Source organism: Leptinotarsa decemlineata, unplaced genomic scaffold (genome assembly GCF_025532065.1).
Source record: "Leptinotarsa decemlineata unplaced genomic scaffold, Ldec_3_MD MMD2_tig00003798_RagTag_RagTag, whole genome shotgun sequence".
NCBI classification, from domain to species: Eukaryota; Metazoa; Arthropoda; class Insecta; order Coleoptera; family Chrysomelidae; genus Leptinotarsa; species Leptinotarsa decemlineata.
The window spans coordinates 2,916,837-2,932,635 of NW_027412596.1; the positions used below are offsets into that span (position 1 = coordinate 2,916,837).

The 15,799-nt window shown below is 34.4% G+C and overlaps 2 protein-coding genes across 2 annotated transcripts in view; one reads left to right on the forward strand and one right to left on the reverse strand.

Moving 5' to 3' along the window:
• LOC141483638 (uncharacterized) overlaps positions 1 to 15,799 on the reverse strand; it is a 565,103-nt gene that overhangs the window by 481,529 nt on the left and 67,775 nt on the right. The window lies entirely within an intron of this gene.
• Pli (E3 ubiquitin-protein ligase pellino) overlaps positions 7,261 to 15,799 on the forward strand; it is a 44,567-nt gene continuing 36,028 nt past the window's right edge. The window contains 1 exon segment of the mRNA XM_074178409.1: positions 7,261 to 7,417. Coding sequence (XP_074034510.1) covers positions 7,371 to 7,417 — 47 coding nt within the window. The 5' untranslated portion in view covers positions 7,261 to 7,370.

Genomic DNA, 15,799 nt, shown 5'->3' on the forward strand with positions numbered 1-15,799 from the left:
AAATGTTATAAGATTTGAAATAACTTCAAAATACAAACCTCCATCAAAAATATGAAATTGAATGTGACATTTCTCATGAAAAGGCGAATGAAAAGGTATGTCTGAAAAACATTATTCCGGTCGTCTTTTCAACTGTTGCCCTCCGGATTAATGGTACCCTTCAATCGATAGAATATCGATAACCTTCAATGTTTGTTTGAAGGTGATTGACAATGTTTCGTGATGAATTTCACTAGTTCGGACTTCCATTGTCTACTATATAAAATGATTTGAAATTCCTGAAACAAGTAAAAAAGAATAATTAAAAAAGAATAGTTGAAAATAACAATTATATTAAGCAACAATAAACCTGAAATGAAATGATAGTGAAATAACCTACAAGTAAAAATATAATAATTGAATAAATAAAAATTAAAGGAATGCAAAAAGAAAATAATAAAAAAAAATAATAACTTGTAGGTTATTTCACTATCATTTCATTTCAGGTTTTTTGTTGCTTAATATAATTGTTATTTTCAACTATTCTTTTTTAATTATTCTTTTTTACTTGTTTCAGGGATTTCAAATCATTTTATATAGTAGACAATGGAAGTCCGAACTAGTGAAATTGATAAACTTCAATGTTCGAGTATAATTTAGTATTTTTCTCCATTGAAAAAGTAGCTAAGGTTACAAACCACCCACACCATCTGTGGGATCGACTCAATTCACGAATATCAAAGATTAATGAGATTCTGGTTTCGATTGTATGACTAAAGTGTTTTAATAATTTGATCAAATCTTTTATCTTCAATAAAGCATCAAAATACCTAATAATGTGTAGAAAATATATTACAACAATTGTTTGCGAATCTTCTGTTTGGGCATTAATTGCATGTTTACCAATTAGTAACCTCTATTAATTAGGACTGTGACAGTGATGTAAATTGTAATCATACCTGACCTAAGAGTCACGTATGATTTAAGAATAGTGGCACCTAGATGTTAATTTCATGTTAGTTTTATCGCTGTTAGTTGGAAGCGTTCATCGCTGTAAATCTCTGTTTTGGGTGCCAAACTTTCAGTTTTTCATCATTTTAACGATTTTAAGAAAATTATCGCTGTAAAAGTTGGTTTTGGTGATTTAGTGACCTTCAATTTTTTCATCATTCTATTGGTTTGAAGAAAATAATCATCTGAAATATAAGTATGAAAGAGTGGGTTTGCGGTATACAGACATAAAAAAAACTGAATTGAAAAAATATGACCTGACCGGGATTCGGACCCGGCTCCTCTGTTCGCTAAACATGCGGTTTAGCCAACTACGCTATTGGATCCACCAAGTAGAATGACATTTGTTCAATTAAGTTTTTCTTTTTTTCATATCTGCATACCGCAAATCCACTCTTTCAAATAAATAATTATAATTACATCGTTTCACTGCTAGGAACTGTGTTCACAAACATCGTTGTCTCTACATCTTTATGCATAGTAACCTGAGCTGCTTAGTAATGTGTGTCGTCCCTCAACGAACAACAACTCTCAGAAGTTGAAATTTGTGCGAGCTAAGGACTAACGAGGTCTTACCTTTTAACGTGTGATTCCTAACACCTGTTGGACGATGAGAAGTGAAAGTCGATCGTCTGGCCTTGCGATTCGAAACACCGGTTCACACAGCGGTCGATTGAGTGTGTCGAGCAAACCACCCACGTCAATTCACCTAGGTACCGGCCTACCAAGTATTTTGGAATATTTAATACATTCAAGAATTCGGAAAATCGCTGTGACTTGTTGACTAATTATTAACTAGTTGTAAGGTTTTATTACTTGCATAATTGAAGTACGTGTTTCGGGCATGTAAACTGCAAACTTTAAAAACGTTCAACCCATGTAAGTGATACTTTATTGGAAGATTTTCATTCTACCACAATTCGTGTTTCATGTATTCGGGCGTATTCAAAATTTATGAAAATCTCTCATTAAATTATGAAATATATGTCAAATAGTGTCATTTTATGACTAAAATATACCTATCTAGAAGCAGTTTAGTAACTTTTTGTGTGTAAATCGATTTTTTACTTTTTTTACTTTTAGTAATGATTGTATATTAGAAAATATCAGTCTTCTCTGTAGTTTAAATAGTTTAAATAATGCTATTGGCATTATCATTTATATTGTTTATATATCTCGCGAACGACGTATTCTATACAGAAATTCATATCAAGATAAATAATTCTAATCTAAATCTCCGCTATATTCAAGACATAACGGAAATGTTTTCGAAGTCATATTAACAGTAAACATACCATCGCAAACTCTGTTTTTATTGCACTCACGGGAAACAATGTGCACCAAAAGTTCGTTAGCATTTTATATCGTTTGCATTAATAACGAGACGCAAAAAAATTAGAAGGAAAAAGCGGATCCTGCGAGTCTGGCCGTCTCGTTGCAGGTTCAGATAAGTCATTCAACCGTTCGCATTTCTACGTTGCAAGAGAACGAGAGGTGAAGTGCCTAATGAATTGAATGCGTTGTTTTTCACTGATGTACGAGGGAAGTGTGGTAGTTGGTAGGTATTTTGAATCTTGGAATCGTTAACTGAATCATTGGACAGTAGTTGAATCTAGTATAATGGAAACTGAGGATAGGTAGATCACAATTCAGTTTTTGATTTTTGTATTCTTCATAGTTATTATCATTTTGTTAACGTTAGTAATATATTTCCTACATCGTTATCATACACAAGAATGAACAGTGAAAATTATGGAATCAAATAGTATCCAGTATTCACCTATTTGTGGAAACTTGACCCATCCCTTGATGACCCGATCAGTAAAAATTTATTGAACAGACTACAAATCGAAAACTCTTTATGCCAGCCTCATAATGGCAACTTCATTCAAGCAACTTTATAACAACAAACATTAAACACTTCATTTCCTATAAGAATACTTACGAACAGAGCGATTGTTTAATTGCCAATGCCAATGCCAAAGATGAAGTGGACAAGATGGCGAAATCTGGAGTTGATTTGACGTTTTCAAACCATTCCTTGGAATGCAACTACAAGTTCCCGAATCTAAACGATACGGAAATTTTGCACTATATGCAAGCAAGAGCTGAAAACTCAATTATTTGAAATCCTTGGAAATTCATGAACATAAGCATTGCGGATTTAATCTTCTAAATGATCAAATCGATCTAGTTTACCCGCCAGTTTTCAAATTAGCGTATCCACATAGTCATAGGTAAGCGAATTTCAGGTTTTCTCTCTTAAGAATCCCTGACATTCCTGGACAGTACGGAGTTGCTTATTGAACCAGAACAGAAATTGACCGTTTTTTCGCAGAACAAAATTGAGAAGAGAAGAACAAATAGAATTTACGAGGCAAATTTTGATTTCGATTAATCCCCAATGGATCATACTGGAAAACATAAACGTTTCTAATAATCATAAATATGAAACCAGAACATTTATCTTACGGATTAGAATCACTCCGAATGGTAATTGTGAATAGTTGTTTTGATTTTTCAAATTATTTTCTGATTTTCTGAAATTTATAGAAAGAAAAGATAACTTTAGATGGTGGAGATGAGTTTCACTTGGTTTTTTCTTTATTGCTTCAAATAACCCGTATTATTATGATAATGGACCAGGAGAAAAACGTTTATGTCCATTATTTGTCGGATTTGAGTTGAACTTTAGATCGCATATTCGTTTCAGGGGAAGAATCGTTCAGATCACCTAAATAATGGTGTCCACGATGCAAGGTTTCTCCCTAAATGGTACACAGTGTTGACCCGATAATTGGCGTGAAGTGTTAATAAATATCAGAGCACCTCTCATCATCGTAAAGTGTGGAGAAGATGTACAGTTTCAAATATGGACAAAGTACCTATCCGGAATGTACAGAAAAACATGGCCTATGCGAACGAGAACTATCAGAGTGGTCAAAATTGTCAAAACCAACCAATGTTCATAATGCACAAGAGCTCATATTTTGGTGCGTCCATTAAGTCTTCTATTCAAGAAAACGTAAAAAACTAAGAAGAAGAAATGAATCACTGCAGCGACGACGTTGAGCCATTCGTATTCTGTCCCAATTGCAATCAAGTTGGGTAAATACAGAGATCTGCAACACCTAAAGCAGCTTTTGCAACGGGCGAATTCAAGAAATTTCTACCGCAACTTACAAGCAGACGTAGATGATCAGAATGGTCCGCCAATAGACGCTGATGAACCAAACTACTAGGGAAGATATGTTGTTGTCCAGAGGATTTCTGGAAATTCACTTTTAATAAATATTGTTTTGTAAGAATTTCAATTTTTCCCATAACAGACTATGCAGTAAACAGTTTTTGAACATGGTTGTTGTTTTCAACAAATTTTACAACCCAAATTTCACTAGATTTTTTTATAGTAAACTTCATTTTTCTGTTTTCACAGAATATATACAAATGGACAAGAACATTTTTCCCCTGGACCCGTCATATTCATATAAGCTCATTCAATTCTCAGGCAGGATAAGTCTAAGTGTACATTTATCAGCACTATTGTTTAGGGTATAATATAGTTGATGCCACTTCTGTGGCATCAACGTATTGCTAGACATGGACATATTTACGAAGCAGTTCAATTACGCCTTTCGTTATATGACACAAAAATGAAATAATATGCAGATTAGAATCCTCAAAAAAATTGATTTGAAATTTTTCAAACTGTGAATTGATTTATCAAATTATCCATATCTCAATTATTCTTCTGTAACTTGAAACAGAAGCACAAATATATAGTTGCGGGCGAATTTCAACCGACTAGAATTCAGGCACTGATATTAAAAAGTTGCCAGTGGTATCAATTATTCAAGAATTTTGAAGTATTTGTCAATTCTTCGGAAAAAAAATTAAATGAAGTCATTCAACAGTTTACACACAACTTTTACAATTATTTCGCTTTCCTCCTCACAAGATATTATATCATTTGCGTATCGTGGACTACATTCCCAGTCGGCGCATCCGTCGAATTTTAATCAACTATTTACGATTTTTGCAATTGACAGCTAAAAATGCAATAAGTGAATATATGAATCTTCTGTTTTGTAATCCCGAAAAACATTCCTGCCTGAATTTATTTCAAGCAGAATCAGTTGAAAGGAATCTTTGCCCGCTAATTGCTACGTCAATAGTAAATGTGAAAGCTGGTAGTTTTCCTGGTGTCGGTAAGCTACCCCACCTCTCAAATGTTGGTGACCTATTTGTTTTCCTAGGTTGCCTCGATGAACTGCATTATCTTGATAACCAACCAATTAGAAGTTCAATCTCCCACGAATCTCTCAAAAACAAATGTCAGATCAAAAATTATTCCTTCGTTAGCTGGATTGTTAAATTATTTTTTTTAAATAATCTCTGTATTACGTGGTTCATGATGTAGGTAGTAAATTTTCATTGGGAAAAATTTCTGATCAAATCAATCGAACCAATTTATTTTCATATGTATGTGCTTCGAAGCGATATTTCGGTCCAATATTGACAATTTATCTGTGATCGTTGCTCTTCTGCAATGTTGCAATGACATACTTATATTTATTGGCAGTGTGAGTAACGTTGGAATATTTGAATATTCCGCCGACTGTAAGGTAATAACGGTGTCTCGTCAATACCGTGGGGGTGCCAATGTATAGCACTCGTAATGCTTCGTTGAATCGATTGTTATAGGCTGCTTCTACATATGCTGGGCATGTTGATTGCAAATGCATTACCCATCACTCGACTGTGGGAGAACAAGATGTGAAAGACAATGATACTAAAAGTTTGCTATTTCAGCCTACTCTATCTGACGCAAACGAAAGTCAGGGTAAGTTGAATTTCAAAAATTTTACACTCTCTTCAATCGTAACTAAATCTTCACACATTGTAATTACTTTTTCTCCAGACAAAAAAATATCATATGATTAATAAATACCAAGATGAAAATGACGCAATTTTTCATATCAAAAATGTATTACTCTTCAGGTAGTTGTGGAAATAGATTATAAAGTTGCGGACTGAACAAAGAAAGAACAAAGCTAATGACAGACCTGGGGATCAGGTAGCTAACGATCTCGTCGTCGAGTCGTGGAACTTCATTTTCAAGTGGTTCTTGAAAATGGCTTCAAAGCAGAAGCCGAAACTGTAGTCCGAGTTGAACCACGTCTGCAATTTTCATCTGTTCGACGTTTCGGCTTCTGCTTTGAAGCCATGTTCAAGAACCACTTGAAACTGAAGTTCCATGACTCGACGATGGGGTCGTAATCTACCTGACCACCGAGTCTCATCATTGGCATTGTTCTTGCTCGCAACTTTATAATCTATTTCCACAAATATCTGAAGAGTAATATATTTTTTAAATGAAAAATATTTGTCTGGAGAAAAATTGGTTACAATGTGTGAAGATTTAGTTACGATTGATGAAAATGTAAAATTTTTGAAATCCAAGTTGTCCTGACTTTCGTTTGCGTCAGATTACGAGTGCTATATTACCATCATTGGCACCCCCATGGTATTGACGAGACAGTATTATTTTTTTGCAGTTGGCGGAATATTTAATCCATATGGAGAATGAGAGTTGCCAAATTCACAGGAACTAATCTTTCGCCACCCTCAGGCAGCTACAAAATAATAAGCTTGATGTTGACACAAAAAAAGGAGGATCAGCGAATGAAATGGCGTATCTCGACATTTCGAACTAAGTAGACTCTTCTCAGACCATTATGTGAAAATGTTGCTTATAGAAGTCCTGTTGGATTCCTCCACTACTTTCTCATATCGGCTTTTCTCAAAACAGCAGCAATCTCTGTCGAACAAATGCAGAAGTACGTCATTCCTGGTTCAATACGTCTTCTCAGAACATACGATTCTCGGACGGAATGATCACTTACCTCACTGTGTGGAGTCCGGACCAGCAAAACTTTTTTGTTGAAAAAATAACGTATCCTTATTGTTTCCATTACTCAACATTTAAGTACAAGTAAAGCATACTAAAGTTCACAACAATTTTGGTATTTATGTAAATGATCCTTTGAATTTGAATAATGAATTTCAAAGGCAAATCGAGTGGGAATCCTATTGTCCGAAATGATGTTCCAATTTACCTATGAACCCACGTAGATCCCAATCAATTCCGCCTTCTGCCTTTATTGCAAAAGTCAGTTTTTGCGACGCCAAAGTTAGGTATTTATCTATCTTTGTTTCGCTTTGTGCGTTATTATTGCGATAAACCGTGCAGTTCGCGCAAAACAAGATAGTTAAGGAGGTTGTTGTCGTTTATTATTAGCATTTTGTTGGAAAAAATACGAACGTCTCGTCTGCCAGTTTGTGGAAAACATTTCACTGCGATGTGATGTATCTTGAAAATGCGTTGTTTGTGTTTATTGAGTATAACTAGAGGTGTGACTCTCAGGTAATTAGAAGTGAACTAACTTGAAATATTGACTCGCTTCACGAGGATACGCGAAGGATGGCAATTTTCGAAATGAAAGATGGCGTACGCAGAATGTGCATAAGAATAAATTGCTAAATACAATAAACGCCACTACCATAAAACAGAGAATGTAAGTAAAAGTCAATTGTATTTAGTAATTTTATTATGAACAAGCTGATCTCCAAGACTTCATTCGGGTGGACTTCACTTAGTTTTTCCCAGATGTTCTAACAGCAAAAAGTTCTCATGAATTTGCCTATTTATAGTATTTTTTCACTTAATGTTAAGTGACGCTTACCACAATACATTATTAGAAACCGCTCCTAAAACGAGATAGCCGTTTTTGGGATAAGCCCTCACAAACAGACAAACATTCTGACAATCATGTTTATGGGTTTTATTGCGTTAATAAAAGTTATATGTTATATGTTGAAATATATGTTGAAATATGTTTTTTCCGTTAACCAGCTGTCGCACCCCCTACGAACGACAATCCTCAGAAGTCGAAACTTTTAACGTGTGATTCCTAACAGGGGTTGGACGACAGCAAGTGAAAATCGATCGTTCAGCCTGGGGCTTGAACCACCGACTCATACATCGGTCGAAAGAAAATTTGATAATGTTGAAATTTTAGATTCAAAAAATAATATTCAAAAAAAAACTTTCTTAGAAATGTGTTATATATTCAAAAATTCAAATACCATTAATTCCAGGACAGACATTGAAAGTCTCAGCCTGATTTATACTAATTTCATTTGTTTAAATAAAGATAATTAATTTGATAACAATTAATAATTCCGTAAAGGAAACTTTTTACCTTCTCTCTCTGTTAGACACCATTTTATTGTTCTGTGAGATCTCATTGGCAGCACTGCAATGGTCAGAACAAGACATTCTGTCAAACACTTTCTGTCAAACTCATGTCCGACAACCTGTTGAGTTCAATTTCCAATACTTAATTTCAGATTATTTGTGCAATCATCTCCTTATCATAAAAAGAATCCGTAATGTTACATGTTTTTAACCAATTTTAATATTGACATACACATATGAGGATCCTCTTTGTTACTTCTTTGCAAACTCCATTTTAACCTCACTTTCGTAAGTATGAACACGTTGTTCATACCTTTCTTTATTCAGTAATTATTGTAGAGTTCCTGATGAAGAGACAATAAACCCTCCCTTCCATGTATTTGACTTTCAGTATTTTAATAACGAATGTGAGAATATATATATATATATATATATATATATATATATATATATATATATATATATATATATATATATATATATATATATAAATATATATGATGTGTGGTTTTTCCGGGTGTTCATCCGTTGTGTACTATTCGATAGTCGACGTTTCGCCTTCATCTCAGATGGCATTATCAAGACGAGTTACTGCTTCGCTTCGAGGGGTGTAACTGATGTTAGGTTCTTCTTGTTACACCCTTCCACCCTTCGAAGCGAAGCAGTAACTCGTCTTGATAATACCATCTGAGATGATGGCGAAACGTCGACTATCGAATAGTACACAACGGATGAACACCCGGAAAAACAGCACATCATATTCTACCATCCGTGAAAACCTACATTGTAATATATATATATATATATATATATATATATATATATATATATATATATATATATATATATATATATATATATAACAGGGTCTCTCAGTCAAAAAATCAAAAATCAAACTCTGCTTTACTTTGCCAAGCTTTCGCTTCTAATGGAAAGCTTCTTCAGAGCAGTAAAAATGAGTGAAAAACAATAAATTGAAGATAGAATTGACATAAAAGTTAACATGTATACGATTTTTTTTTTACAAAAAAATACTGTTGGGGATGCAGTCAAAATTACTGGGCCGTTGTTTAAAGAATACTCTTTGTTATATGGTCGCGATTTCGAGGATGTTTATTCCCTTTATCAAACAAAGTAAATACTTTTCATCATGTAGAAAAGTGTCACACATTCATTTCAAAGTTACAGTAAAAAAGTACGAAAAACTTATTTTATTTAAATATTTAAAATCTTCCTCTTGTTTCAAGGTAGTGCTCGTGTTTTTTCAAGGACAAAACACGAGCACTACATGAAAATCTTTAAGGTACTCTAAGAGTGGTGACTATGAGAAAGTAGCGACTCACATTGGATTTGAATCGTTGGCGATTCTCAGGGAATTCATTCCACATTCTCCAAATGAAACAGTTATTAAACAGTGGAGTTCGAGGTGTACCTAATTGTACCTCAAAACGATGAGAAGCCACAGTCCGTCACGTATTTCTGATATGTACCGCTCTTGGTGGAATCAAATGTGCCAAGTCACTTGAAGACTTTCCGTGAAAGTATCTATAGAAGAGAGACAAATCCCCAACTTGTCTTCGATGTTCCAGACTATCAAGGTTGCAAGTGATGTTCGCGTCTCCAATCAGGCTAAAGGTTCTTTTCTGGATGGAATCCAGCAACTTCAGTGTATGTTTGGGGGTGGAGCTCCATACATGACAACAATACTTCAAAGAAGCTCTAGTCAGGAGCTTTATAAAGTACAAAAGTTGCTGTCGTGTGAACAGTTTTCTGGTTTGGAACGGCGTTCCAAGCTTTTGAGAAGCAGCCTTCACGAATTCAGCGACATGATTGTGCCAAGACATGTTGGTATCAATTTTAACCCCCAACAAACTTATAGAAACAGAAAGCGGAATTGTCTGTCCTGACATTGTTATATCCGGTTCGGAGACATTTATCTTTTTGGAAAAATCAGATGCTTGGGTTTTTGTGGCATTGAATTGAACCTGGTTATTTTTTCCCCAATTCAAAATCACTTCTAGATCCTCAATAAGATATGCCTTAGAAATATCAAGCGCAACATCTTGACTCTCGAATTGCGTTATTCCAAATATGGATGACATACGATAGAAGGTTGCCTGTTAATCTTTGTTTCCGAAAGCTATATTGATGATCTCTCAAAATGTTAAAACCTTCCAAACATTTAAGGATATGGTGATTTACGGATTTCTCCATGATTTTTGATCTCGCTGATAGCAAAGCGACTAGTCTATAGTTATTTGAAAGACTTTTCTTACCCTTTTGGGCAATAGGCTGAACGCGAACAATCTTCCAACAAGAAGGAAAAACGTCTTTCTTATCAGACAGGTTGAAAAAGTCTGTAAAATACTTCTGCGAGTTCATTTGCGCACTTTTTAAGTACGATGACGGACCAGACGCCTTGATATTGAGCTATTTCAAAATTCGTCTGACTAGACGTTGTCGAAAAGTAATTTCCGGTATTGTGGATTGTAGTGTGGGAATAGTGTCTTTCCCAAAAAATCGACTATGTAGTGAGAAGTAAATTTTTCAGCTAGTAGATTATTTCTGTCTGGCTGTTGTTGCAATTGAACCATCCGCTTGTGTTAGTAGTGGAATTGTGGAATTTGTAAAGTTTTGATTAACAGCTTTAGCTACCAACCAGAAAAACTAGACCCGTTAAGATTCGAAAACAGTTTATCCCCAATTCTATGATTGTGAAGTTCTTTGCTTTCATTTATTCGGTTCGTTTCTCGGAACTGGAATTTTTGCGCCACTGCCAGTAGGCGAGATTTTTGGAGGCGACAGCTTTCTCGCAATCTTTGTTGAAACAAGATTTGCTCTTAGAAGTTCGTTTCATTGAAAAAGGAATATATGCATCCATAGATGATGAACTTCCGTGACTTCAAAAGCACGAGTTGATGGATCATTAGAGCTGAAACAAACATATCTGGGAATGAATGCGTAATGTAATAACATTTTCCACGAAAGATTCCCGCAAAAAAAATCATTCCGTTCTTAAGATGAACAATTTTGATCAACACATTCATAAACATTTTCCAACAATAGGCGAGATAGAATAATATTGAGAATTTTTGGCTCATTTCAGGCTATGAACCTCCTTCGCCGATTTTCGAAGTGTTGTTTTTAAAAAAAAATGGTTGATTCTGCTAACCATTAAATATTTCACATTTTATAAAATGTGAACTTGAAATAATTTCAGGCTCCATCATTACGGTATTGAATATTTTGTTGTTCCTTGTCTGATTTAAATATTTGGTAATTACCTTAAACACACACGATAAAGGCCCGATATTTTTTCCAGAATATTCTTTAACTATGGGTGAGACATACGAATAAGTATTATAAGAATTTTAGGCTCATTTTTGATTCCTGTGACCCCCTCATTGAGTTTTGATATGTTGTTTTTTGAAAAAAATGGTGGGTTCTGCCAGCTTCACCGTTAAGCTGGCGAAACCAAATCGAAATCCTTCTTTTTTTGGAATGTTTCAACTTTCAATAATTTCAGGCTCATTTCAGGTTCCTACCTTACCGTATGGGACATTTTCCCTCGTTTCAAATAAATATTTGGGAGATTACCTCGGTCACACGTGAAATACGAGTCAGATTTAAAAAAAGAACACTGTCGAAAAAATTAATAATTTTTCGCGTCTGTCACGTGTGCCGAGCTAGCCGCCCAAATATGTAATTCAATGGATAAGCAAATCATTGATCAATAGCGTAATGAAATAATTATAATCATTGCATGATTGAAATTTCTAAAAAGTAAAGGATTTCGTTTTAGTTCTAGCCGCTCAACGGTAAAGCTATCGGAACCAACTGGTTCGAAACAGACAAAAAATGGAAAGTCGCGATGTGGGTTCACAAGAGCCCTAAATGGGCCTAAAATTCCGATACAATTCTTTCTCACCTACACTTGAAGAATATTTATCAAGTCTGACTGAGGTAATCTCCCAATCATTTATTCGAAACGGGGAGTTTGAAAAAAAATCAATATCGTAATGAAGGAGCCTAAAATGATCCTGAAATTATTGTAAATTCAAATTTTAGAAAAGTGAAGGATTTCGATTTGGTACTGCTAGCTCAACGGTAAACCTAGCAGAAGCCACAGATTTAAAAAAGAAACGACGCTCAAAAAATCGGCGATAGGGGGCATTAGGAGCCTAAGATTATGACGTAGTCTGATTCAATAAATGTTGTTTTTTGTGGTTGTTTTGAGTTGTTTTCGATATCTCCGTTAAATGAAAAGCAAAAACATTTCGGAATATTATGGCCAAAAAATAAATATAAAAATTCAAAATGGTTCTGCAACCTTAACAGGGGTGACGTATTGTTTGTGGGAAATGTATTGTAACATGGAAATATTTTGAAACAGTAATGACGTTCTAGGTGTGTGCAAATATTTGTTTTGGATTTACGCCAGTCACCTTATTCAGATAAATTATCACTATATAGGTAAAAACGAATTCTCAATTGTTCTGATGAAACGAAAATTTAATCGAGCTGGGAACTTTTTGATTTCTTGGAATTGCATTATATTCATATATCAAAAGTATCTAAGGATATATTTTTTAAGTACTGAGTCATTGGAAAGTTACATAAAATGAGTTTGAATATTTTTACGCTCATTCTAGAGTTTTTTGTATATATTTTAATAATGATAATAATAATAATTTCCTATGAAATACTGCCTTAATTAACAAAAATACAATGATAAATTGATAAATAACAATTATGAGAAAACTCCAAAGATGTAATTTATACAGAGTATATCAGCTTCTGTTATTATTCTCAAGCGAGCTTCTTTTGAGGTTTATTGTCCTGCTTCCGTTACCAAAATTACTGTTGTATACTCTCATATTGAGTAACTGTTGAACTTTTTGGAGAGCAGAATTATTAAATAATAACGAAAGTAATGTGTAAATTCTCTATGAAATACTTTATATCGAACATACATTACACCTTTGAGGAGTATTTACTGTTTTTATAAGAATAATCTATCTATTGATATAACTTCTAAATAATAATTATACAGGGGGTAAAATAAGTACGTTAAAATATTCAAGTGATGTATTCCTGAGACAATTTCAAGAAAAAAGTTTATATAAACTTTTGTCCGGAAATGCTTCGTTTCGGTGTTGAAATTGATTTTTCTTGTTCGTTTTTATGATATATTTTTGCAAAAAATAAGTCATTTGCACGAAATTTGGTAACCAGTTTTTTTTTGACGTGGGAAATCATAATGCGTATGCTGTCATTTATTTCAAATTGCCCTAACTTTTTTGATAGTAAACCTTTGGTACTTTTCATGAAAAAACCTAACTGTCACACCTTTTCCGAGTAAAAAAGGTACACTTCTTCAACAACGCTGGAGGTGATCGTTTTCGATATATTTACAATTATCTATATCGATGCATATTACTTAGCTCCTAGGGCGCTAAGTGAAGTTGCTGACAACATTACAGAAACTAAGTATGTGGTGGATCTCCTCAAAATGAACAACTTTTTTCTATAAAATGTTATCTCACCTCGTTTTCGAGGATGCTGAACTTCGAGTTTGGGTGTCCCAACCCCGTAAACTGTTTAAAAAATCTGTTTAAAATCTGTTTTTCGTTAACCAGCTGTCGCACCCCTACGAACGACAACCCTCAGAAGTCGAAACTTGTGCGAGCTCTTGCTCGCACAAGGTCTTGCCTTTTAACGTGTGATTCCTAACACGGGTTGGACGATAGCAAGTGAAGATCGATCGTTCAGACTAGGGCTTGAACCACCGACCAACACGGCAGTCAATTCGAGTGAGTGAACAAAGCACCCACGCCGAACCGCTTGGCTACCGACCGAAGAAAACAAGCTCCAAGTGGGGTCTACTGCACATTTTTTATATATGAGGCACTCTAATAACTCATTTTTTGAAGTGGCAAAGTACTAAAATTTTATTTCACCGTTTTCGAATATGCTCGACAAAATGCGAAAAGATACGGCTGCATATAATGGGGCTGTTCGCTCTGGTTCTCATTCATCGAATAATTTAAAAGTATCCGAAGATCGAAAAATGTATTCGGTATTCGAATACTTACAAATTTGGCCACGGATACGGATACTGAATACAAAATTTGAAAAATATCCGAATACAGCTTTCGAATACATATATAAAGTATCCGGATACTGTATCCGAATGCAGAAGTATTCGGATACTACCCAACTCTGCTCTGAGTATTACGTCCTATCGCTGTTACCAATTATATGTTTGCGTGTGGGTTCTAAACAAATAATAAGTGACACGATTATTCAGTTTTATCAACTTTGAAATCGGGTATATTAAACATCGCATTTTCAACGAGATCTTCGTCTGTTCAAGAGACAACACAGAATTAATTTTTTTCTTCATTGTCAGATAAATGAGAAATAAACTTTTCAGAAAAAAAATAGTGTAGGTCGCTGTTCACACTAAACGACCGCGAACAAGTATTTTCTTTGATGTATCGCCTTCTCGATCTTTTCTGAACGCGAACTAGCATACATTCGCTCGCTCGCTAGCCCGTACTCACCAGACGATTATTGATGCAGAATGCTCGTTCACTCTTGTTCGCTCGTTCTCGCTTTTTTGGTGAATACGCACCTTAAGAGTTATAGAATTCATACATATACACTGCATATAAGAAAACACGTATGAACTCTTCCTCCAACAATTAGTTTTGCAGATTCGAGAAATCTTTTTAATATATATAAATCCCAGTGAATTCATTTTTTATTCCATTGATGAAATTGTAGTATTTTTGGAATGTCTACCAACTCTCCAAAGTTGTCAGATACAACATAGATATGAGGGTGATTCCATTAAAAGTGGGGTTCGCTGTCTAAACTGCAATAATATTTCAAACAACAAGTGTAGACACCAACTCTGTTCTAATAATAAAGTGATGTTCAATTGGGTTGCTCTTCCACATAATTATATATCCCATACCATTCTTGTGTTATAAATCGCCGCACGTTAAAAAGGAAAATCTCATTAATCCTTACCACATACAAGTTTCGAATTCTGAAGTTTTGCAAGTTTTAAATATGGGATGGATATAATTTTATTATCAAATAAAGTCTTACTGACGTATTTAAATTCTATTTATTTGACAACTGTCATCAACATCTTCTTTCTACTAACAAACTTGATTTAACTAAAAATATTATCAGACATCACATAAAATAAATAAAAAATCTATATACAGAGGGAATAATAAAAACATACATTTTGAATCCAACATTCTCCCCCATTTTGAAATTGAAATAAAAAACAAAAGAGAAATTTCAAAATTACATTATAAATTTCACTCGAAACCATAACGATGCGGAGCTCTGACTTTTCGCCCCCTTCTTGTGACTATCTCTTTAGTTTTCTTTTTGATGCCTTGCTCTTCTGTTATGTAGTCCTCATCAGTTTCACCTTTGACTGCATTCATTTTCTTTTCAATTTGAAGAAAATTGTTACTGTCCTCTTCCGTCGTCACTTCTAAAGGATGTAAACGCTGAAACGGT